The sequence below is a fragment of the Mesoplodon mirus genome, assembly GCF_964341445.2.
Source record: "Mesoplodon mirus genome assembly, chromosome: 13".
Taxonomy (NCBI): Eukaryota; Metazoa; Chordata; class Mammalia; order Artiodactyla; family Ziphiidae; genus Mesoplodon; species Mesoplodon mirus.
In genome coordinates, this window is record NC_138989.1 from 70,832,977 (window position 1) to 70,858,946 (window position 25,970).

At 39.9% G+C, this 25,970-nt stretch overlaps 1 protein-coding gene across 18 annotated transcripts in view; it reads right to left on the reverse strand.

The window, feature by feature from the left end:
• The window catches only part of TCF4 (transcription factor 4), a 366,728-nt gene that overhangs the window by 12,442 nt on the left and 328,316 nt on the right, over positions 1-25,970 (reverse strand). For 15 of the 18 annotated variants that reach the window (XM_082640215.1, XM_082640221.1, XM_082640207.1 and 12 more), the window contains 3 exons: positions 25,738-25,816; positions 23,114-23,190; positions 19,976-20,179 (listed from right to left, as the gene is read on the reverse strand). In XM_082640215.1, coding sequence (XP_082496341.1) covers positions 19,976-20,179; positions 23,114-23,190; positions 25,738-25,816 — 360 coding nt within the window. The remainder of the gene's footprint in view (positions 1-19,975; positions 20,180-23,113; positions 23,191-25,737; positions 25,817-25,970) is intronic. The other 3 variants (XM_082640220.1, XM_082640217.1, XM_082640214.1) reach the window with 1 other exon arrangement.

Here is a 25,970-nt window from a genome sequence, read left to right on the forward strand (position 1 = left end):
ATTGACACAGGACAGTGGGTCTAACACTAAAAATATTTATCCAAGAATTTATACGGCTATGAATCAAAAAGTGTAATTTTTTCCCAATCCAAAATCTGAAACCACGAAGCAGAATCGTCACTCTTTTGCTACCCAGTGTTTTAAGACTATTTCCACAAAGTGCAACAATAATAAGAATCTGAACTAGCCACAATAAAATTCACAGAACCAAATGAAGCATGTGCTATCTAAAGGCAGCCTAGCATAAAGTGTCACCTTTATATCCTCCAAAACAATACAGAAGAAAATAATTCAGGGAGAGGGAGGAGGATCATATAAATCATACTAACTGCCCCGATTCAAAATACAGCAAAAATAAAACCATTATATACAGAATGGATAAAAAACAAGGTCCTACCGTATAGCACAGGGAACTACATTCAATATCCTGTGATTAACCATAATGGAAAAGAATATGAAAAAGAATGTATAACTGAATCACTTTGCTGTACAGCAGAAATTAATACAACATTGTAAATCAACTACACTTCAATAAAATACTTTTTAAAAAAAGTTAAAACAAAATACAGCAAGGATAGCAAAGGATTTAAGGACTCAGGAGCATCAGGACGTATAAATGAATGTTGTAGCTGAGAGATCTGGGGAGTCCAGTGTTTTCTGCTACTCGGGTGCCCGTGTGCCTTCCCAGGACAATCTGAATGGTGGTCATTTAGTGTCTATGTGGATGCTTCAAATATATTAAGACCCTGATTATCTCCCAAAGCAGCTCACTCCACTTTGACCACAAGTTGGCCTCCTTGTACATTCCACCCAGTGGTCCTAGATTCAACTTCTGGAGTTCCATGGAATACGTGTCAGCCCTTCTCACATAGTTAACACCATTGCCATGCCACTCCCATTTTTCCTCTGTAACTGAAGCCTAATCTTTTATAGGTAGAGCATGCCCACCCAATTCCCTTCAACCATTTCTCACTCTTTGTGTATTGTTTTTATTTTCCTTCCAAACCAAAGAGTGGTAGCTGCTTTCCATTTTTATATCTGTGCATTTGGAAGACTGATTCAGTCAATGATTATCCTTTCAATCTAAGATGTCAACTTGCAAGCATGACTTCTACAGCCCCTGATCAAATGGTGGCTCTTTAAGACTGTCAATCAATGTTAACCTAAATAATTACCCAAGTGTTGAGTCAGTTACTGGCATTCCCAATGGATTTCATTTCTTTCCACGAAGGATGATTCTAAGCTGGAATCACTGAAGGTAACCACAGATTTGAGCACAGCGAAGAGCTTCTTGTACTCTCCTTCTATTTTAGAGTCATTCTACTAAAACCCTCAAGCCTTCTTTGTGGGCAGCTACGATGCAATTCAAGGTAAATATTTTGCATTTGAATGAAAATATATTCAGTTATTAATCCTGAAATTTCTTTTGTTTTCCCTTCTAGACACGTTTAGCTTTTAAAAGAGGTTAGAAGAACCCACAACCAATGACCTATTTTCTTTCCCTCAACTGTAAATGAAAGACAGTGCAACTGAGTGAAAATTATGCAATAATGAGAATTAATATGTAGATTATAACTGTAACTGGTCTTTTTTTGCTGTATAATCATGGGTAAGTTGTTCAAATCCAAAATAGAGAAAATAACATTGGCAGTTACAGAGAGCAAGTTCCAGGTTTATTGCAAGGAGTAGTAGTATGCGTGACAGCTAGTACACAAAGGTACACAATAATTATTGATATTGTTAGGTGTTCCAGCTGAAAATACTTGCACACTACATAAAAATAAGAGTCTATATAGTTCAAGAAACCTTAGAACTCAAGCTACTTTCACTTACAATCCTCTTTGCACTCTGTCTCTATTTTGTTTTTATCCATTTGATTTTAAATCTTTCTCCTGCAGAATGACAGTAAAATCTTAAATGATCTATAAGTATGTTTGACAGTTGTTCCAACTAGGTTTTTGGCTTTTAGTCACGCATGTTAGCTAACTTTATTTTCTATAGATCATCTCAAATAATACATCATTTTCCATAAAGGAAGTTGGAAACAATGTTATCCTTGATATTCGAAGGTCTCCCTTGTAAACTATGTATATTCCAGGTCAAATGAATCACTAATGATAGGTCCACATCCATGGATCCATCTAATTAGCCTGATTCTCCAGGATCAATTCCATTGCCGGTGGCTGTGGCAAAGTATTCCAATCTGAAGAATTAGCTTTGATTTACTTGTTTCCTTGACCACAGACAGCATTTCCTAACCCTATTTACTTCTCCCTCAGAAACATTATTTCTGGTCACATAAGAGACAAGGAAAAAACCACAGTAAATGGCCAGCACAAACCCATCAACAGAATAACTCAGAAATAGATGGAGAAACCAATACTGCCATCTGTATATATGAGGGTCAGGATTTGTCCACTTACAAATATAATAATAATGTAACTAGAAAAAAAGCAGATTCCTTTAACCTACAAATCAGTTCTAAGGATGGCACCCAGAAAATCCAAACTTCATTAAAGTCCTATTTTCATAAACCTTTTCATCTAGATAAGCAATAAAGTTAAAAGGCAGCCTAGGAAAGGTTAGTTTTATCAATATTGATTGGAAATTTTTTTCGCAGTCTTTAAGAATACAGTTGTCTTATAGCCACATACAATATGGTTTTAGATATATCTATGCTAAAGGTAGAAGAACTAAAATCTAAAAATTATTCAATAATTATCAGTTGATTGATCAAAGAGTACACTTATTAATTCAACAAATATTTCCTAATCTAGCCCATGCTTGTCACTCTGACAGGTACTGGGGACAGGGTGGTGAAAAATTTAGATGTGGCCCCTGCCCTCATGGAGCTTATAAGCCATCCTTGGTGGGATTTTCGGGAGCGATCAATTTAGTGCGGTATGCAGGCCTCTCACTGCTGTGGCCTCTCCTGTTGCGCGGAGCACAGGCTCTGGACGTGCAGGCTCAGCGACCATGGCTCACGGGCCCAGCCGCTCCGCGGCATGTGGGATCTTCCCAGACCGGGGCACGAACCCGTGTCCCCTGCATCGGCAGGCAGACTCTCAACCACTGCGCCACCAGGGAAGCCCTAGTGTGGTGGTTTTAATAGTAAGGACCAGAGACTCATTCCAGCTGGCTCAGGTAAAAGGAGAGTTAACAGGAAGGTTTCTGTGATCTACGTTTTGGGCCTGGAGAACTCTCGGGACCTAAGGCCACCCCTTGTGTCTCAGGAGCTGTTCCAGCCTCTCTCCTCCCTCTGTTGGTACCTCTGTCTCTCTCTGGCTTCTGCCCAATCAGAACTATGGCCTGGACACTTCTCTTCCTTCACAAGAGTTCCCGGTACATCCTTTCAGGTTCTGAATCTGCTCCTAACTCCCTCTCTGTCTTAGTATTTCTGAGTTCAGAATGCCAAGATCATCGGATGGTCCAGCTCATCATTTTGAAGCAGACACAGGCCATCTGCTGAATGGGCTAGCCTGGGATCAGGTGTCCTCACCCCTGGTCCAATGAGCTATACAAGAAGAGGGGGAGGCAAGATCACGTGGTCCAAACATGGCTTCCTCGGGCGCCCATAAGTCATGGCTCTTATGTGCAGATATCTAAGTTTCATTGTATCGTAGGTCAAGGAATATTCAAATTCTGACACAGCTATTTAAATTCTCCAGTGTGACTTGATCACTGGGAATTACTAAGTACGTTTAGAAGGGTACTACCTCTTTTGAATCCTATAAGCACCATATCATTTTAAATAATCTTACTTTCTGAGGAAGGAACTGATGTATTAAGAACACTTTGCAATCACAGTATATAGACTTTAAGGGAAGGGTCTGGGGAGACCTGGATACCAGATAGGACAAACTTCTTCTCACTTTACAGAGAAGCAAGCAAAGGCTGAAATGGTTAAGTGACTTAGTGAACATCTGGTTAGAGGACTAAAACAGATTTTGAACTCAGAAAACTTATAACAACACTGAACAACCTGATTGGGCATATATTATATATATATATATATATATATATATATATATATATATATATATATATATATATATATATGTATGTACGTATATACACACACAAGCACACACACATGGGGGAGGGGAGCAGAATTTAGGGTCAAATGGGGTTACTTCCTAGAGTTTTCATTTTAAAACAGTGTGTGTGTGTGTGTGTGTGTGTGCACACTCATACATAGATGCAGATATAAAAATCATTTTAGTTTTCCTTATCATAGGGGGGAAAAACATCATGGTCCTCCAACTCAGGCCAAGTCCAAGATGTCTAACTAAATTACAAAATTTAATATTTGCCACGACTCCTCCAACATAAACAGATTTAAAAGATATGCAGCTTCAAATTAGGTGGCTGTTGGCAAGGCTGTTTTTATGTGGGGATGCGAAGAGAGCATCCTGGTACATGTCCTCATCCTGATCCTCAAGCTAACAACAAACACCACAAACAAAAAAGGCATTCAGTGTTTCTGCTCTCTTTGTTTCCAGGGAGTATTGTGAAAGTAATTATTCTGTTGTATTTAAGAGGCCTATTTCATGGATGGGAAAATGTATTAAATTTCATTTGGCAGTTATTCAATCCTCGTTAATGCTATCTCCAGAGATAACTGCTTCAAAACAGGCTTTCAGACCTCAGTTCTTTCTCCTCTACCATAATCCTTCTAAAAGAGTGTAGGATGGAAACTTTAGGAAACTTGTCATCTATTTCTAGACCTGCGATAATGACACAAAACCAGAAATGCTGTTAGAAACATTTTAGTAGCTCAAAACGAAAGTTTGCAATTAATGGCATGAGGTTCAAAATCTTCCTTTCGACAGAGGTGTTTTTTATAGAAAGAAGAAAAATAACAACAAGAAAATGGGGCAAAGAAAAAAGTCCTGGTAACTTTTACTTTTCTCTCTTCTTTCTCTTGTTCTGCCATAATCATAAAAAAGAAAAAGCTGATGGGCTGGTTCTTTTTATTGTAATTGGACACCCATTGACAGAGAAAACAGTTTTGGTGTCTGAACTGTAATCTCCCCGTGAAATATCAATTATACATGACAGTCATAGAGTGCTAGATTTCAGTTTCAATTATCTTGCCAGATCTGTCTGTGATCTATTAGAGGAAAGCAAACATTTTCTCAAATGTGCAAAAAATACCATTGAGTCCAAAAGGTGCATCTTTTAAAGAAGTGGGAAGTGGTCCTGCAAACTTTCTTTAATAGCTCACAGATGGGAACTCGGAAGTTCATGAAATAGCAGTGTAGACAATGTGAGAAACAATATTGGAGGCACCAAATTCTGTAGAAAATGAGACTAGGCTCTGATAACCAACTCTTTCACGTGAAAAAGCCCTGACATCTGGGACACCCTTCAACCACGAATATAATTTCCATACTCCTCAGTTTTAAAAAAATTATCAGACCATTTAAAAAAATTCATGTGATTAAACACGGAAGGGACTTTTCACTAAAGTCAGATCTGGATTGAATTCTTTAGTTTGGATTTTGATTCTTAAAATGTTTATTGGGAGAAGGCCTCCTCATTTTCTTAAAAACACCTGTTTTTTTCCCCCCAGAAATTTCACAGCTTCACTTAGGCTTTGGCTGAAGTAAGGTAATTGGTAAGGTAACTGGGCAATTCTTGGAATCGTATTTAATGCTTATTCCCCAGATGATAAAATAATTTTCGAGAGGATTTAAACACAATCTAAATGACCCTGACCTTGGCAGTGTCATGGGATCAGCTAGGCTGAAACTCCCCTGATGTCCACCAAAATGGTTAAAGATGAATGATTCTCCGATCTAGTTTGAGAGATGCAAACGGCTGTTACCTGATTTCAGTTCATCTTTTTTTTTTTTTTCTTAACTCATAAGTTCCATCTAGTGAAACTGTTTCATTTCTCTCCTCTGTATACCCACCCTCCACCCCCAATTCTCTACATCATTTTCCTACACAGGAAACCAGAACTGGATGCAGCCCACCAAGCGGGGACCTTGGTGGGTGGTTAGCAGAGTCCATTCCATCCCTTCCTTGCCCTGGGTAGCAAGTTAGTAAGTAGACTGGAGGGAACTAAAGTTAATCCATGCCTAGTGAACCAAGCCCATGTAGCACAGAGATTATGGTGCACTTTTGCAATTACTTGTAAGCAGCTTCTTTTGTCTAGTGTGAAGGAAAAGACAACTGGACACTTGATGTGTACTTGGAATTTTGGGTCCCCCCAGTGTAAACACACCGGTGTGAGGCCAACTGGCCCACAAAGCGCTCTGTAGCCAGCCCAGGAAGTCCATCACTAGGGATTCATCCTTACCTAGCTGGCCTTAGTTTTAAATATTTTAAATTAATTTTTATTGGAGTATAGTTGATTTACCATGTTGTGTTACTTTCTTTGCTGTACAGCAAAGTGAATCAGTTATACATATACATATATCCAGTCTTTTGTAGAGTCACAGATGTGGAAAACAAACATGGTTACCAAGGGGGAAAGGGAGGGTGGATAAATTGGGAGATTGGGGTTGATATATACACACTACTATATATAAAATAGATAATTAATAAGAACCTACTGTATAGCACAGGGAACTCTACTCAATACTCTGTAATGACCTATAATGGGGAAAGAATCAGGCCTTTATTTTTTAAATGCTTTTTTAATTATCCAATTAACATCCGCTGATTTTAACATATTCGGAAAGGCAATGGAAGTGTGAAGAAGTTTTGCCTGAACTAATAAAACACTTCTTTCCCATCACTTCCAAAATACTCAGCTTGTAAATGCTATATCCTCTGCGCATCACTTGGTCTCTTGCATATCAAGTTTCCAGCATGGCTTTTCATTGTTCTATGGATTAAGTCTAAGATCAATACCTTATGCTTCTGAATCCTTCACCTGGACACCAGAGGACCATGCTTGTACCCTCCTATTCTTAAATTCCTTCATCTCAATATTCAGTTACCTACTTGTGGCCCCTCATCTGCTGCCTTCACTCCCACATCCCTAAGGCTTGAGCTAAGCTCTTCCTCTTCTGTCCCCCAGGGCTGGTTTCCTCCCCATGACCCCTGACCACTTCTCTTTCATTAGTCCCACAGACCCCCATACTCTCATTCCTCCTAGACTGTCTGGGTCTCCAGAACACTCATCATCTTGCTGGATCTGGACAGGGCTCTCCCCTGATTGTTCATTATGGACACCACCCTTAAAACACGCTCAAGGCCACTGTCTAATAGGGCAGGGCATACGCATCAATGATTTTGTTTTGCTGCTATTCACAGAGTCTATACTTGTCTTTTTTTTTTCTTTTTTTTTGGCCGTGCCACATGGCATGCAGGATCTTAGTTCCCCGACCAGGGATCAAACCCGTGCCCCCTGCAGTGGAAGCACGGACTCTCAATCACTGGACCACCAGGGAAGTCCCAAGCCTATACTTCTCTTGAAATGTAAGCATCCCAAGGGCAAGCACTGGCTCCTTGCATAGGGCTGTAATATCACAAAGTGCAATTAGTTACTTCCTAAATGGTAAATGATGACACCAATGGCATATATCTTGTGAGACTATCTGAAATCTAAAAGCTTTCGGTACTGTCGAATATAGGTTTAGCATGTTTCTATCAAAAAATAAACATTTCATTTATTCAACGAATGCCTTAGGAATGCCTATTATATGCAAGCCATTGCAGGAAAAAATAATAAAAGATAGATGTGTGTATTCCTTTACAACCTCTTACATCTTAAAGGTGAATTAATATAATTATTATATAGGGCAAAATAAGATGAATGTCATAAAGGAGTATAAGGTCATGTAGGGTTTTAAAGGATGGGTGAAATCATATCAGATGGAGAAACCAGAGACTACTTCAAGAAGAAGGTGGCATTTTAGATAGGGTTTGAATGATGGGTAGAATTTTGATATAGATTATCTAAATATATATATTTTTAAAAAACTGATATTTGACATTAACATCTCAACTTTAAATAAAAGTTCCTATTTTTACAATAAGAAGTGCCAATATTTAGATTATATATATATATACATATGAAGAAACAGCTAAGGACTGCACATCAACGTGTTTTCATACTGTCAGACAACACATTTTGGACAAAAAGCAGACTTTCGTAAAGCCCTTTATAAACCTCAATGGCTTTGTTACAAAGTGAACAACATAGGGCATTTTGGATACAAATGGTACCTCACTGTATGTGTGTATTATTGGCCCAAATGATTCACTCTTATTTAACTGCAATGAAGTCTTTCATCTCCCAGCTATACAATAATAGTTTCCATATGACCAGTGGCTCTGCTATAAATAAGATCAAAAGCAAAAGAAAGGATTTAATAAAAGAAAATGACATTAAGAGTAGCATTAAATCAGGGGAAAATACCAATATCCAACTCTTTGTTTTGTTTTTTTTTTTTTGAGAATAAAGCTCCACAGAGTACTAAGCAGCTTCCCCAATATGTCATGAAAAGGCATTTTTACAAGCAGTAGGCATGTGCAAAATCCATTTGCGTAGGCCTTAGAGTGGCAAAGATTAAGTTGGGGTATGGGACGGGGAGAACACCCCCCATGTAGAGGCAGGCTGGAGGACAGGTACCAGACCAAACAGCTAGTTTCACAGTGCACAGTTCAAGGGAACGTGTCAGTGGCAGACGTCCATCCACTTCTCTGTGCTTTTCTGTTCTATTTTATGGAGATGGGCTTTTTGGTAATCCCGAGTTTCTCAGAGAATCATAACATTGCTCAACCCTAGTACATGAGTTCTGAGAAAGGAAGTTTTTTTTGGCAATGCACAGTGACTTGATATGAAGAGCCAACTTCCCAAACAAATTTTCTTCTAGTTCTTTTAAAAAAAAAATTACAATGTTAATCTCTATTCCCGACTGGATAAACAGCTGCTAATAACCCCCAGCTCCCAGGGGAGGAGGTCGTTTCCTTTCATCTTCAGGCTGGTGGATATCTGACGTGCACTGGACTTTAGTGATTCCACATGTTCTGTACTTTTTGGCCTTTTTCAAAACTGCCTTGTCCTGGTTCTGCCAATTTGGGTTCCTTTTCTGCCTTTCCCTGAGATTGCCTCCGTGAACTTGGAGGACGTACTCAGTTCTGGGACTACTTATTTGAAATCATAGTTCTTTTACTGTGGGTGTATTTAAAGAGGAAATTCAAGCACTTATAATACCTAAAGGAAGTTTAAAGCCTTGGACCTTTGTATTTGAAGCCTTGGGAGGGAAACAGCCATTTCAGAGGGAGCAAATTATTCACTCAAGGGCTGGCCATGTTCAAAGACGCTCAATTTCTAATAGCATCACTAATGCGATTAGTTTATCTGTTTGCATCCTAAATAAAGGAGCCAACTTCGACACTTTTTCCTCTAATAGGAAGTACCCTGCAGAAGATTACAGGGCCAGCCGGGTCCCAGAGTCTTTCTCACTTGTCCCTAAGCACCTGCTTTTACTGGTGACCTCAGTTCTACACCTCAAGATTCAGACATTTCGCAAAACAGCTTTTTAAACAAAAACCAGCTGTTTCCCATCTAGACTGCAGGGGGGAAAATTTTGGGGCAGCTCACAGAAACATTACCCAGAGACTACCATTCTCCAATAACTTTCACACACTTTCAGCTCCGAACGAGACCCGTCCCTGTGCAGAAGCTGCGGAGCAGGCAAATGTGAAATCAAAATGTGGAAACTCAACACTGTGGTTTTTGACGATACGTCCAATTAACTGCTTGAAAATGAATGTGGCTATTGTATCGGGACAATGCTTCCTCAAAAGATGTCATTTAACTAATATTGGACAGATCTTTTGGTGAAACTCAATTTATAGTTCTAAGTTGACTTATGGACCCAGAGGAAGCTATAATTATGCACAACTGTGAATGTCAACCAATTAGGTAGAGTCCCCGCATTTCAGAATTTTGACATTAAAGCTTCTGTGTTTTTTTTTTTTTTTTTTTTTAGGTATTAACTCCTAAAGGTGCTTTGCCTAAACCTTCTTCTTATTTCAAATCCATTTTGCACTTCTATTTTCTAAGCAATGAAGATACTTTTGATTTAAAAAAAAAGTTACAGCCCCAGTAAAAGTTAACAGAACACAACACCTACAGGTTTTGAAAAAAATATAAAATAGCCAAGGTCTAGTCTTGGCTCTTAAACGGTGCCAAGTTGCTCCAGTATTTTCTGTTTTGGTATGAATGACATAACTGAATTACTTCATGAGCTGCTACTTTAATTCCTAAGGGTGGAAAATTCCATGAGTTAATTTAATTTGGATGTAAAAAATATACATGAAAATTCACTCTTCCTGTCGACTCTCCTGTGAAGGATGCGAGCCAGTTGTCGGAGCTGCCGTGCTCGGAGGAGGGGCTCCCGGCCCAAGGCAGCCCTGCCTGGCGCACCGCATCATTGGGTCATTTCCCTACTTCCACCTGGGCACTTAAGATCCTTGATTTTCTGCATTTTTTTTTTTGGATCATATTTATTCTATGGCTCTGTAATGCCTTTTCTAGCCTTGTCTCTATTGAAATCCAACGCAGACTCTAATATGAGCTCAATGACATCTCCTCCAGGAGACTTTCCTAGCCATCCCGAAGACTGGCCAATGTTCGTCCTTCTCCGACTCACCTCTCGGGTCACTTAATCATTCCACCCTGCGTGATAGTTAGTTAGGCAAATACTTGTGTTATCATCCCCCCAGAGCCAAAGGCCTGTGGGCTCAGAGACTTTCTCTTACACATGTATGTATCCCCCAAGGACCTGAAGCACAGACAATACAGAATGAGTGAAGAAACATCTGTGTAATTTCTAACCTCTACAATACAGATTTTTCCCTTCAGAAAATCTGCTTTCCTGAGAAAATGAGGGCAATATTACCTTTTAAAAATGTACAGGTCGTGTCTTCTCTAAATTACGGACTGTTTAGCACTGTGTCTTTGTCCCCAACAAAATATAACTGTGCTACTGAAAGCGTCTACCTGCTTTTTCCTCTGTTATTTAAGAAGAAAGCAAAGTCAAAATATGTTGAGGTCATAGAGTCTGTTTTAAATGTGTTTTTATATTTTAAAAGCAGAGGAGACAACTGTTGGGTTTTATGTATTTAAGGTTCATGACACCAGGGTGCTAAACACAGGGGAAAGATTAAGGAACTAGGCTTGGCTTGTCCTAGAAGCAAGGAGAAAGGGAGTCCTTTGGGTTTGACGGTCCAGTGCAGACTGACTGTCTCGTTTCTAGGTCACAGGGCCTGAATTCAAGTAAAATGGGTATTGGGGGAAGAAAAAGGCGATATACCTAATTTAGACCTAGAGCTGTGGGATCTGGGCACACATCATGCTGAACCACTTGTCTTAGAGTTTGTTAATGGAGAGGAAAACGGTCTCCCTGCTATGGCTGGATTCAAAACCTCTTGACTTTCGTTTAAATGGATGCTGAAATATCAAACGTTGACCTCAAGGATTCTAAAACTGTTGTAACTAACCCATGGTCAAGAGAACTTCTCTAAGTCAGACGGAGAAAGACAAATACTGTATGTCTCAGTTATATGCAGAATCTAAACAAATGAACTCAAAGAAATGAGAGAGTAGAATGGTGGTTGCTGGGGGAAATGGGGGGATGTTGGTCAAAGGCGAGAAACTTCCACCTATAAGAGAGATAAACCCTGGGAATCTAATGTACAGCATGGTGATGTTAATTAACAATACTGTATTGTATATTTGAAAGTTCTTGATGGTGGCTCTTAAAAGTTATCACGGGCTACCCTGGTGGTGCAGTGGTTGAGAATCTGCCTGCCGATGCAGGGGACGCGGGTTCGTGCCCCGGTCTGGGAAGATGCCACATGCTGCGGAGCGGCTGGGCCCGTGAGCCATGGCCGCTGGGCCTGCGTGTCCAGAGCCTGTGCTCTGCAACGGGAGAGGCCGCAACAGTGAGAGGCCCGCATACCACAATAAATAAATAAATAAATAAATAAATAAATAAAGTACAACATTGATATAGATAAAACCTTTCAACTGAAGTTGCTAATCAGCTTTCAGAAATTTTTGATAATTGTGGAGAGTAGGAGAGATGGTAGAACACTAGAGATAGGCAAATATCCTCATTAAAGAAAAACAAAACCCAATGTAGAAGCTATAGAAAGATGATGTTGATGACTAAGGTCTTGGGTGAAATTCTATAACAGGCTATTTCAAAGACAGTTCCGAAATGCTCTGAAATGCAGGCGATGACCTCTCAACTCAGTTTAGTTCCACCAAGAACAAGTCTTTCTGTATAAACCTCGTTCACGGGAATGCTGCACACCTGGCGTTTGGTGACAAATTTGCCAACAACAGACCTGCAGAATATGTGACTGAATGAGGATTTAAAGGAGACCTTGACACCGGAAACAGTATGAAATTCACTGATACAACAAATAGTGCACAAGGACAGTTGACGGACATGTGGCCGATGGATTTCAGATGATTACAAGTTCAGTGTTTGTCAGCAGAATGATGATGTCACCAAATACTGCCAGTAGGATGCTGTTAGGTGGCCTTTAATGAAGACATAATGTATTTAATGGGTTTTGTGACAGATCTACCCTAGTCTGTGCTAATGATTCCTTGAGCACTGTATTCAATTTAAGATTCTACACACTAAATGGTCCTGGGCGAGCAGTGGGGGAGTATTCTTTTTAAACTTGGAAGAATGCACTGGAAAGTTATAAAGTCAAAACATTTTTTTTTTAGGATAAATATTTGAAGATACAGATGTATATACCCTAGAGGAAAAAAAAAAAAACAAAAAACGAGTAGACTGTCTTCAAATAATTGAAAGTTTCTCAAGTATTTGTTGAGTTGACTTAGGGGTAACTCCAATGGGCAGAAAAATGAAAACTTCATAGGGAACTAAATTTGGGCTGGACATAAGGAAGAATTTTCTAAAGTCTGATGGAAATGGGCTTTATGGTCATTTAGAGTACTCAGCCTTGGAGGAAAGAGGCTAATAGAGGCTTGTTCACTGCTTGGCAGTGAATTTGTAGAGGGATTTGGATGGAGATGCCTTCTAAGGGTCTCTGAGATTATATGCTAATAATTGCTTAGAAATGAAGTATGTGCTCAAATATACACAGAAATTTATGGAATCAAAATCCCTGAAAACCCAAGAGGAACAAGACTGAGGATGACTAAGCCCCTGTGGATCATACCTTTGTTGAAGAGGGCCACGTAGAAACTGAGTTTTCTGACTTCTGCTACTCGCATTACAACATACCAGTAAATGCTTCTCAAAGTATCACATCACTGCCCACTACTCTCTCTTGGGGCCAAATCGGATTGGCAGAACTAAATAGCAACATGGTGCAGAGAGCCAGGGGGCAACTAAAGAGTTTTCTTGGGTTTCATCAGTTAACAGAACACGTGTAATACCAGCCACAGTTTTGAAATTGCTATGGCGTCGGGTTAGAGAGGAAATTTGTTGCGGCAGTGGAATATTTAGTACAAAGACTGCTGGTCTCGCTGCTGGCTTGTCTGGTTTCTAATCCTAGCTCAGCCATTAACCAGAGAGTATCCATACCTGGGTCACTTCCCCCTTCTGGGCCTCAGTCTTCAGCAGTAAAATAAAAGCAATGGGCTAAATGACTTCTGCGGTGCTCTCAGCATCTAAAATTCAATGGTCCTAATTCTTAAGATCTATAAAAGCAGAACTAATTTGTTTATCCTCTGAAATCCTAAGTGGTAAAAGCTCTCATATATTTAGTGTCACTGAAATAGAAAGGTGCTTCTTCATCTAATGACTGACCTTTTAATGAATTCTCTGTAATCCAAAGTCACACTAAAAATGATACTGAAAAGAGGGAAAGTGGGCTAAGACTGGCTTATACCAGTGGTTTCTAAAATGTGTGCCACATCGTCACCTAGGAGTCTAGTAAGAGGCCTCAGGTGATGCTGTGGAGAACAGGTGTGGGTGGTGTGTTTCACAGGGCTCCTCCACCCCTAGGTCATCTAGGGCGACTAGACCCTTAGGAGACCACTACTCCTACCAAGGGACAATCTGTTCCTTCCCTCCCGGATATCAGGGCTGAGCCCTGCTCTCCTATGAGTCTTACCACACTGCTGCAGCAATTTTTAAAAAAATATATACCCTATCCTACGAGACTGTGAACGCTTGAGAGCAGAAACCACACCTTAGCATCGAGCCCAGCATTTGGTAATGACCTGGTAAATGTTTTTGAAATGAATAGATGGGCTTTAAGCAAAAAGGCTCTGGGAACCACACTAATATTATATATTAATAGTATAGGAGCTTTTCAGCTAAAATGATCCCACCATTGCTGATTCTACTGACGAATAATCAAGAGCAGGAACAGAATCACATGAAGGTATCGGGTTGGCCAGAAAGTTTGTTCCGGTTTGTCCATGAGACAGTATGGAAAACCTGAACGAACATTTTGGCCAACCTAATTTTTTTTTTTTTTTTTTTTTTTTTTTTTTTTGCGGTACGCGGGCCTCTCACTGTTGTGCCTCTCCCGTTGCGGAGCACAGGCTCCGGACGCGCAGGCTCAGCAGCCATGGCTCACGGGCCCAGCTGCTCTGCGGCATGTGGGATCTTCCCAGACCGGGGCACAAACCCGTGTCCCCTGCATCGGCAGGCGGACTCTCAACCACTGCACCACCAGGGAAGCCCCAACCCAATATTTTTAATGTGAGTTTCATTCTTGTTCTGTTAAGAGAGGAGTGAGGTCATCTGAAAGACGTTTTTTCAGGGCTCATCTGAATACTGCATGAATCTGAATGCTACATGGATTCAGATGGATCTGAATACTGCATGAATAACGGAGAGACATTTGGAAAACTGCTGTTTCAGTAACTTATCAAAAATCGAATGATTTAGTATCAGAACTGATATCCGAGGGCTTCCCTGGTGGCACAGTGCCTGCCAATGCAGGGGACATAGGTTCGAGCCCTGGTCCAGGAAGATCCCACATGCCGCAGAGCAACTAAGCCCATGCGCCACAGCTACAGAGCCTGAGCTCTAGAGCCCGCGAGCCACAACTACTGAGCCTGCATGCCACAGCTACTGAAGCCCATGAGCCTAGAGTCCGTGCTCCGCAACAAGAGAAGCCACCACAATGAGAAGCCTGCACACTGCAACGAAGAGTAGCCTAGAGAAAAGCCCACGTGCAGCAACAAAGACCCAATGCAGCCAAAAAAAAAAATAAAAAGAACTGATATCCGAGGCACAGAGGGGAATGATATCTGGGTAAGAGTTTCTAACCAGGTGAGTAATAAACCCAGCTATTTCTTTATTCTCCCACATTCCGAAATTTCTGCTTGGATTCCGTTAGAAAACTGGGAAGCTAAGCTAAGAAAAACAACTTAATGCTTTAAAATTAACTACTCCAACCACCTAGCAAGGAGCGCTCACCACACCTCTTGCCACTTAGCACAGACATGTTGATTTAAGAATAAGTGTTTAGGGCTTCCCTGGTGGCACAGTGGTTGAGAGTCCGCCTGCCGATGCAGGGGACACGGGTTCGTGCCCTGGTCCCAGAGGATCCCACGTGCCGCGGAGTGGCTGGGCCCGTGAGCCAGCACGTCCAGAGCCTGTGCTCTGCAACGGGAGAGGCCACAACAGTGAGAGGCCCGCGTACCGCAAAAAAAAAAAAAAAAAAAAAAAAAAAAAAAAAAAAGAATAAGTGTTTAGACAAGGTGGGATTTAATCCAGCATACTACCATACTGGAGGAAAGTTCTTTACCTTTCCATGTGGGTAGAGAGCTGCTTTGGGAAATTGGCCATAAGACACCTAGAAACTTCTCTCTTGTCGACCAACATTTGTTAAGATTTGAAAATCATGAGTTCTAACCATCTAAAATTAGCTCTTAAAAGGTATAACTATAGATCCTCTCTGAGGAGTGCTCATGATGGTAAGATTGAGCATGGAATTTACAGTCAAAAAGTCCCCTGAGTTTAAATCTAGCTTCTGGACTTGAGATTGACCACTCAAACCTTCTAAGTCCCCTGAGTTTAAATCTAGCTTCTGGACTTGAGATTGACCACTCAAACCTTCTAAGGCTCATCTGAGCAACACCCAAAATGGAAAGCATTACCATCCTCACTGGGCTCTTGTGAAGATGGCCTGAGATAAGGTATATGGAGCTCCTAGCTGAAGGGCTGGCCACTTGTCAGGCACTCAGAAAATATGAGTTTCCTTTTTTCCCTTTTGACTGATGATTTATCTACTGGGAGGGAAAGAAAATGTAACACATGGTACTCAAGGAATTTATAATCTATTGGTAAGGCAAAAGTCAGACCTACCAAAGATATACAGCTTTGCCTAAGTGGGTAAAATAAATATCTAGCCAATGGTATGATTCTTAGCGCTGTGAGAGCAGAAAAGAAAAAGACTCTCACAGGTGGAGGTAGCAAGGAAAGGCTTCCTGGAAGAGACAGAATTTGACTGAGAGTTTTGAGAATGGGTGGGAATGAGATGGGCTAAGAGCAGTGGATAGAGCAGGACAAGCCAGATAGACGCAAAAGACGTACCTAGTGAGGATGCACAGCGCAAATGCTGGTGATATGCAGAGGTTGGTCTTACTGGCAAAAGTTTCTGCATTGGAAGAGCTAAGCACAAGGCTTTTGGTAGACAGTTATGGGCTTAATAAGCTAGGCTAAGAAATACGTCTTTATCTTGTAGATAATGGAAAGCCGGTGAAGGTTTCTGAGCAGGAAAAAGCATGGACAAATTATATCCTCTAGAAAAGCCCACAAGAATCAACAGTCGCTCGAGTGTTATGAGCCATGCTGCTGTGAAAAAAAAAAATCCCTTTCATTATACTAATACTTAGTAATTCACTGAAGACCCACTTCAGAACTCCAAGGAAAACATTTTATGAATCAAAAGCTAAGTACAATATGTTAGCAATTAAATGAGATAACATAATGGCCCAGGCAGAACCACCACGGTTGCAAGCTGCTGCAGAAAGAAATGCTTCTATCATCTTCCAAGGGATCAAGCCATTTCGTTTTGATTTTGGAAGGCAGGGAGAGAGGAAACGAGGAGAGACTGGAGGTCAAGAGAATTCAAAGCTATCTGTTCTTTAATCAGAAGGAATTATTAAGGAGACTTATAAAGGAGATTGGCTCAAAACAAAACCAGCCCTGGGATGGGTGTTAAGTTACTGCAACTCGCTTGCACTCCAGAACAACAACTGAAGGTGTGTAGCTGGGAATGAAACTCCCACCAGCGCTGGTCCGATGTTTCCAGTGTGTACCTCCCACTGCTACTTTATTTACTGCAGCTGGCCAACGTTTTATGGCCTGTTTCATGTATTAAAATTCAAATGTGGAAAACATTACCAGTATCCTCCTTGAATTTTTTTTGTTGTTGCTGGGGGGGAGGAAGGGGGGGTGGGTTTTTCCCTTCCCCTTCAGCTTCCTTTTTATTGTGGAATGTATCAAATGGTCAAAGGCTAACTTCAGACTGACTAAATTCAAAAACTATTTCCTTTGTTCTGATGTTTTTGTTTGAAAAGTCATACCAGTTTGCGCAAGGCAAGAAAGGAGGATCCGATCTCTTGTGCACACGTTGGGGTTTCGGGCCGAGGAGCTCAGATGCACTGGGCGCCCTGAATGTTTTCGAGAAAAAAGGAGAAAGACTGCTAGGCCTCCGTCGGCTCAAAAGGGCAGCAGGTTGTCCCGCCATGGCTTTGGAGTTACTCTATGATCTGGTTGGCTCGGCCGTCACCCCTGACTGAATTAGAAATGTCTTCAGGAGAGTGAGTGAGCACTTTTCCTCATCAGCAAAACTAGCAGTTTTATTGCTTCGGCATCGTTTCTTTCAAAATAATTAAAGACGTTTCTGTGTAATATTGGCCGATGATTTCCCCTTTTCTATTGCTGTTTCATTCTCTCCCCTCCCCCTCTACCTGGGTCAGTCCCACTTCCCATCTCCAAAGATGATTCTAGTCTCTTCCTCCTATCCCACCTCTGAATCAAACTCAAAGAGGAGGCAATTCAAAGGTCAAATAAAAGGTTCCAGAAAACATCTCCGTATAGTTTATTATTTTAAAGAACCACTTAACCTACATCTGGTATTTAAGAGCAAACTTTACATATTTATGGAAAAAAAAAAACCTGTCTCTGAAGCAATGTCCTGGGTGCACGTTGCATCCGTTTAACATATGCAAAACGAACACAGCTACAGAAATTAAACTATTTTTCTCTTGATTGAGAGCAGATATACAGAAATGGTTGTAAGTCACAGATCTGGCTTTTAATAAAGCCAGATTTCTTAATTAAAAGCAGTATTGTTTAAACATTGTAGTTTAAAAAAAAAAGCTGTACAAACTAAAATCTCATATTATATGCATCCCAAGTGTATTTAGCACATTACCTGAGGCCAAGCTAAATTAAAATCTAGATTTTCCTTTTGTAAACTCTTAGCAACTGCCATGAATAGACAAACAATTTTTACTCAATGAGGAATTTTTAGGGTAGAGTCTACAAAAAGCAAAAAAAAAAAAAAAAAAAAAAGATTTAGCTTTGGCATTCAAAAATACCTTTCCACATTTTAGAAGTGAGTTCACTGCTTCTATTTATAAACCAGTATTTTTGGTTTCAAATTGGTTGCAGGTTTCCATAACATACCGCTCAGGATGGGACTCTTAATTTTTTATTAAGAGAAATGCAAAGGAGGGCAGAAGAATACTTCTGAACGAGAAAAGAACTTAAAGAGCCTCAGAATAATCTGTACTTATTTTGCATTCTCTTTTTGGAATCATCTTTTAAGTAAGAGACGCTCTAGTGATAATGGAAAATAGACCTTCATACATGTAACTTTCTGAGAGCCTGTAAGGCACAAAACAGGACACTAAGGTGTTCCCTGGTCAGGAGTTTGTAAAGAGCAGAATTACACAGAATCACTAGTAATATTAAATTCCCCACCCATATGGTCACTTCATTAATTGTCATCACTTCACATTTTGTTAGGGAGATTTGCTGAATCTTTGTAATCATCCAAGAAAGAATGCACTCCCAAGTCCTTTCCAAAAGTGGCAAAACTGAAATTTCAATTGTAATATGGACAAAATCTGCTTAAATATTATTCAAATAAACACATTCGTAAATAGGTAGTGGTAAAACTACGATATACTGAAATTACATGGTGCCACATCATCTATTTAGACAGACACACCATATATTTCTACCTCCCATACTCAGAAGCAAAAGACATTGATTTGGCTTCTTTAATAATAATTTTAAAAATCCAACCTATTCACATGTGAAATGCCAGCAATGTAACATGAACATTGGGTCCTTTAGCTGAAGTCACCAAACTGAAGATTTGAACACACCAGCAATGACCCAGCAATGATCTCCTAGGTTTATACTTAAGTTTAATGAAAACATATGTCCACACAAAAACTAGTACATGAATGCTCATAGGAGCATTATTCCTAATAGCCAAAGCCTGGAAGTAACCCAAATATCCATCACCTGATGAATGGATATTTAATGTATAGCTATACAATGGAATCTTCTGGGGAATAAAAATGAATGATGCTCTGATAAATGATAAAACATATATAAACCCTGAAAACATTATGCTAAGTGAAATAAGCCAGTCAGAAAAGACCACCACATACTGTGGGATTCCATTTATAGGAAATATCTAGACTAGGCAAATCTATAGAGACAGAAAGTAGGTTAGTAGTTGTCAGGGGCTAGAGGGAGGGAAGGATGGAGAGTGACTGCTAAGGGGCATGTGGATTTCTTTTCTTTTTGTAGGGGTCAAAAATGTTCTAAAATTAGACTCTGGTGCTGATGGCATAACCCTGAGAATATATGTAGAACACAGTACATTGTAAAACTGAAAAGGGTGAATTGTAGGTTAAATAAACTACATCTCAATAAAGCTGTTTACAAAAGAAAAAACTGCAGCAGTAGTATCTGTACTAGAAATTCTAATTCTATTAAGATAACTAGAGTCCCCAAATTTAGTCACTTACCATGAGTGAATGTCTGTTGGCAGAAAGAAGACCGGTTCCATACCCTGAGGCCAGACCACCCATTGCTCCATTATGAGATGGTCCAATGATTCCGTGCATGTCCCCATGACCACCAGGCATGGCTGTGGACGGGCCCACGGCATGATTCCGGAGAACATGAATAGCATCGTCCAGTCTTTCTAAACGATCTTCAATTCGGCTTTGCTGTTGGTTAATAAATGACGTGAAATTTGATTTAGTTCGAAATTCGTGTGTAGGTTATATAAGTAAAACCTGAGTTGACACGAATCACACTTTGGGTCTCTGAATATATGTTTCCAGTAAAGTTTATTTCCTTAAAATTATAATAAAAATAAATAGTGACCTTCCTAGAAAACTGGTGAAAATTGTTAATGCTATAATTATACTGTAATTTTTTGTGAGCAAATTCAGTAATTCTTCCAGGATGTTGTTAGTACATATGCTACACTATATTGCATAACTTTGAAAGAGAATTTAGATTTACTTCAGAAAAGCAAAAACATTTATTGAATTTAAGGAACGTACTGGCAGGCATTTGTTAAAGATTTCAAAAAGTTAACAACGGAAAGGTGACCTATTTATAGTTTTCCAATTAAATTATCTTCTTAAGGGCGTATTTCCTGGGTTTCCTCTGTGCCATATGATATAGTGTTATGTATCAAGTCAAGGGCAGGTAAATGCGTACAGACTGTAATTTCCTATCGAGTACTAACAATTTTTACTCTGTTTCTTGCTTTCTAGCTACCATCACCAGCCTGTGTGTGTGTGTGTGTGTGTGTGTGTGTGTGTGTGTGTAAAGGGAACTGGAGCCTCAAAACGGTTAAAGAAAAAACTCGCAAAAATTCTGCCAACCAAAGTGGTAGGAGATTTCAAGACTGCAGAATCATAAAGACTTGAATGAATTGTTCACGGGGGGCTTCTAATTGATTTCAAGGCCCTTACTATAGTACAGAATTCACTACCTTATAAAATGAAAAACCAGCTGATCTTTTTTTCACCCCAGCCATTAGGATCCTAGTTTTCCACAACTGGATAAAGCCTATATGGATAGTTTTTGGTGAAGAAATTGGACATGGAGATGTGTATTCATTTTTTTCAGTGATCAATAATGATATCAAACAAACATCTCCAGGGTGCACTTTAAAATATACCGTCTCACTGGATCCTCATTCTACATGTGTAAGCAAGCAGGGAAGACATTATTATCCCTTCCTTATAGACGTGCAAATGAGGCTCAAAGAAATTAAGTGAATTAATTATTCAATGTCACACTGCCAGGAAATGGTAAAGTCAGGGTTACAATCTAAGTCTTCAAATCTAGTGCCTTTTTGTACTGGATCATGCTACAATCCACTTTGATTTCCAAAGGGCTGTGCAAACAGATATACCAGCTCTCCCGCATGAGAAAAACAATTTCTAATTATTCCCTAATAACAGAAAGAACGTGTATCTAATACAGTCAGTCTATGGTACAGAGCCTTCTGATTTGGTGGGCTTTGGTGTTAAGGGGCCTCCCTTAAACTCCTAGCTCTGCTGCTTATGTGACCTTGGAAAAGTTACTAAACTTCTTTGAGTCTATACTTTTTAATTTATAAAAACAGGAATGATGATATACACTTCCAAGTGTAAGTGTGAGCATGAAAAGAAATAATACACGTGCCTATCATCCTTTCTGGCTCACCGCTTCCAGGTGGAGAACAAGTTTCTGCTTGGGAATCCCCTCTTGAGTGTTGAGAATTCAAAGAGAATTAAAGCTGCCGTTGACAACTATAAACCTAGTCTTTACAGTTCTGTAGTTGGAAAAAACCCAGTTTTGATCGATGGGTCCCAGAGACTGACTAACGGAAGGAAACACTTAAAAGAACCATGGCTTATTTGGATGTGGGCTGTAGATTCATGGGGCTTATGTACGCAGTGCTTACACTGTCTCAATCTGTGGTCACCTTATTGGCTAAAATGTGGAGGTGGCTGCTTTACACACAACAGCATGGAAAAGCACAGTGAAGGGGAAATCCACCTTTGTATCTGCATTTTTAGATTTTCCTTAATTTAAATCGTTAGCCAAAAGGAAGAAAGGAAACTCTGAACGGCTGACAAGACAACATAAAGATAGATAGATAGATAGATAGATAGATAGATAGATAGATCTATGCCTATTTCCATGTTCCATCTCAAAATATGCAGAGAAAAAGGGAAACTCAACCTTGAAGGACAGCTCCATGCTGCTAACCCTCCCCATCTGACTCATATACAGACCAGACAGTGCATAGAGCAGTGTTGCTTCATGCATGTTTCCAGCCCCTTCCACCTAGAGCTGAGTGTCAAACACTGAATCATCATGTGATTATTTATCATATTAATTACACCAAGGGAAAATTTTCAGCTATTCCCTACAAGAGAGATTTAATGAAATTACTAGACTTCCACAAGAATCAAAGTGAATGAGGAAATAAGCAGTAGACTTCTTATTCAGAGGTCAAGAAGAAAACACCTATAAACCTGTTATTCTGGAAAGCAAAGCACAGAGATGTAGACTCTCCAAGTGCTCCAGCTCCACAGCATAGTTGGAACTCCAGCACTCTCATGTCAGGAGAGGCATCTAATCATTGATGCACATCTTCCTCTAACAAGGGGAGGAGGCCATGATCCTTCCAAGATTCTTAATCTCTTACTTGGTTCTAGATATGTAGAGCCCTGAGGCTTCCACTGTAGTAGTATCTGGGTTACAATCTATACACAGGAACAAGCACAGTCTAATAACTCTGGCTCTAACCAAACGCGTGGGCTCACGTCAAATGAAAGTTCCTATTAGTGAAAATAAGAATCTTGGAGAGTGAACTCGATGGTAAAAGAGACACATGGCCTGAGAACGGCCAGAGTGGGGACTTCCCTGGCGGTTCAGTGGTTAAGACTTCACCTTCCAATGAAGGGGGTGTGGGTTCAATCCCTGGCTGGGGAGCTAAGATCCCACATGCCTTGTGGCCAAAAAACCAAAATATAAAACAGAAGCAATATTGTAACAAATTCAATAAAGACTTTAAAAATGGTCCACATCAAAAACAATCTCAAAAAAAAAAAAAAGAATGGCCAGAGTGAAGATAAGCAGATGAAACTTACCAAAGAGTGTAAGGGTCCTTCATAATTAGGAGATGATGAAGCCTGTCCTCCATTCCTGGACCAAACAGCTGTGCCTGCTGATATGAAAATGGGAATTACAATGAGATCTGTATAACCTTAAAAATAACCTTACCAACATTTTAAACAGTTCTTGTAAAAATTAGCAATATCAATTTCTACTTGGACAACGGGGAAATACACGTAAACTTCCTATACAAGAATTTGGGGGCAAGGAAAACATTTTAAATGTAAAACATGTAGACTGTACATGGACTCAGAATTCTCTCAGGCTTCCTCCTAAAAGGGAACACTTAAGTGATTCTGAATTTTAGCTAGAGAAATGTCCCTTTGATAGAAAACTATCATACACAGTCAAGATACTTTTAAGAGCGCAAAGAGGGACTTTCAATTACACCCTCATGCAAAGCCAGTTTGTTAAACCAAAATTCTCTCAGCAATGAAAAGCAGCTCTGCTACTTGTTTTTTAAATGATCCTTAAGAAAGGATAAGCCTTCAGAAACTTTTCAAGGAAATAAGATTAGCTGGCAGCGATCCGCTAAACCAGAACTTTAAACACTCAATATAACAACATTAAGTAATTTCTTCCCAAGGAAACACGTTTTTAATGATTCACTAAACTTAAAGGTAAAGAAAGATTCCTGCTGTAATAAATATAACATGTCTAACCTACCACTTTCAAATTAAAAACCACTTTTAAATTTAAAATAATACATACTCCATGTAGAAAATTTAGAAAATAAAAAAATTCAAGAAAGGGAAAAAAAATCTATGATCTCACTGAAATCTCATGCTCCGACACTGTTAGCACTTTAAAAATCTATTCTTCCTGCCATTTCTGGGTGTGCATGTGTGTGTATTTTTATGCTAAATGAAAACAGAATATTTCGGTCAATTACTTTTAGTGACAGAATCTGGACAGAGCCATTGGTGTGAAAATAGCAATCTATCCCCATATTTATATCTTCATAAAGTTCTTTCTTCCTAACATGTGCTCTTCCAGGATGGATTACCAGCACCCCAAAAGTGGCCTTGTTTCAGTGTCTTCCACATAAAGCATGCTCCTCAGGTTTGGGGGATTTGTGGCGTTTTCTGGAATGATTTGTTCATCGTAACTTTCCCCTCCCATCCTTAACCTGGAAGCGGAGTGACAGAGTGGTGAGCCCTGGATTCCAGCCTGAGCTCTGATATTGCTACTGATGGATCCTCAGCAAATCCCATACTCTTTCTGGGCCTTCATATGTCCATCTGTAAATCAGAGCATTCAACTCAAACAGCTGTTCTCAAACTTTATTAGGTTCTAGAATATTCTTTTTTCCAAATTATAAAATAGATGAAATCAGAGCTGCCTTGTTCGAAATGGGGAACTTGGGAGTTCTCCCTGTCCAGACTCCCTCATCCCTGGCCTCACTGGGCTCCGTGTTGTCTCAAGCCTTCTCTGGCTCTGGACATTGACACCTGTGATCATTTTCCAGAGCCTAACAATATGGTACTGAGCCGGAAGTGGACAACAATTCTGAACTTGACTTTTCTGTCATGGGGAGTATTTCCTTGCTGCTCCATTATCTTAATGGCTCTTCCCGGTTTCAACATTGTCTCTCTGGAGATATGAACTAAAAGGTCCAAGCCATTTCCCTCTCTATTCTGTGACCCCCTCATGTCAATGGAGGCTTGGAAAAGGCTGATATGAAGTCTCACCTAAGCCACTCTGAAAGCTTTGTGGCCATCTGAAATCTCCCACTCTTTACCAGGGAACCCACGTTATGAGGGGCCACGCGAGTGCTGCATGCAGGGAATAATACAGAGATGGAGGTGGCGACATTCAGGCAATGACTCCAGTCTAAATTACACTAAGGTCAGGTTTCAATCAGGTACAGATGTGATTTCGTGTTTTTTTTTTTTAGAAGCCACCTGTCCTCCTTCCAAAGAGAAGAGACATGTACCAGACAAGGCCTTTCTGGAAGCATTTATACTGGAAAGGCAATGAGCCTTTAAAATGGAGCTCCGAAAAGTGCAATGCTTTACTAACACAATTTAACAACTTATAATTTTATTATTTGAAGCCAAAGGTCATGTTAATTTGTTCTATTAAATGGCAAACATCCCCTTTTACTCCACAGTTACATCACAATTTATTTACACAATTATAGTTTTCTTCAAACATTCCAGTAACGTGGGCTTTAAAGAGGGGATCTGAAAAGCCTAAAATTTCTGTGGGAAATGATCCTTTTGAATAATCTATATTTGATCACTATATAATCTATATTCCTATTCATGACGATGTGAACTGGGTTTTCTCATTGAGATGTTTTATTGGAGTATATTATTCTGTGCAGTATCTTCTACAGAGCCAAGAAAAGTTTAAGAAGGAAGTTTCCCACACGCCTGTATATTCTAAGAACCCGTGATCTTTAAGAAAAGTTTTGGATGTAAATGACTTCGCCATCATACGGCAGTCTGTCTCTCCCACCCTTTCCTGTCTGTCTGTCCAGAAATGCTCTGTTTTGAGCTTTTGGAGGGAGTCTCCACCTAGTAGCGCAGGAAGTGTAAGGGGGAAACCATTCCATAAACTGACACTCGGATGCAGTGGATTTATGGTACTGTACCTGAGAGAGACGGGGGAGAGCCAACAGGAGTTGAAGGGTTTGATGAAAAGCTGTTGTTAGTGTGATCTGGAGAATAGATCTTAAAACAGTGGGGAGAAAGAACAAAAACAAACCCTCATTCATTGGGAATAAATATTCAACAATTTTAAACTATAAAGTGTCGATGCAATTCATTTTCAAATTTCAAGGTACACAATACATTCAATGATCAACTGTAGTACCAATATTCTAAA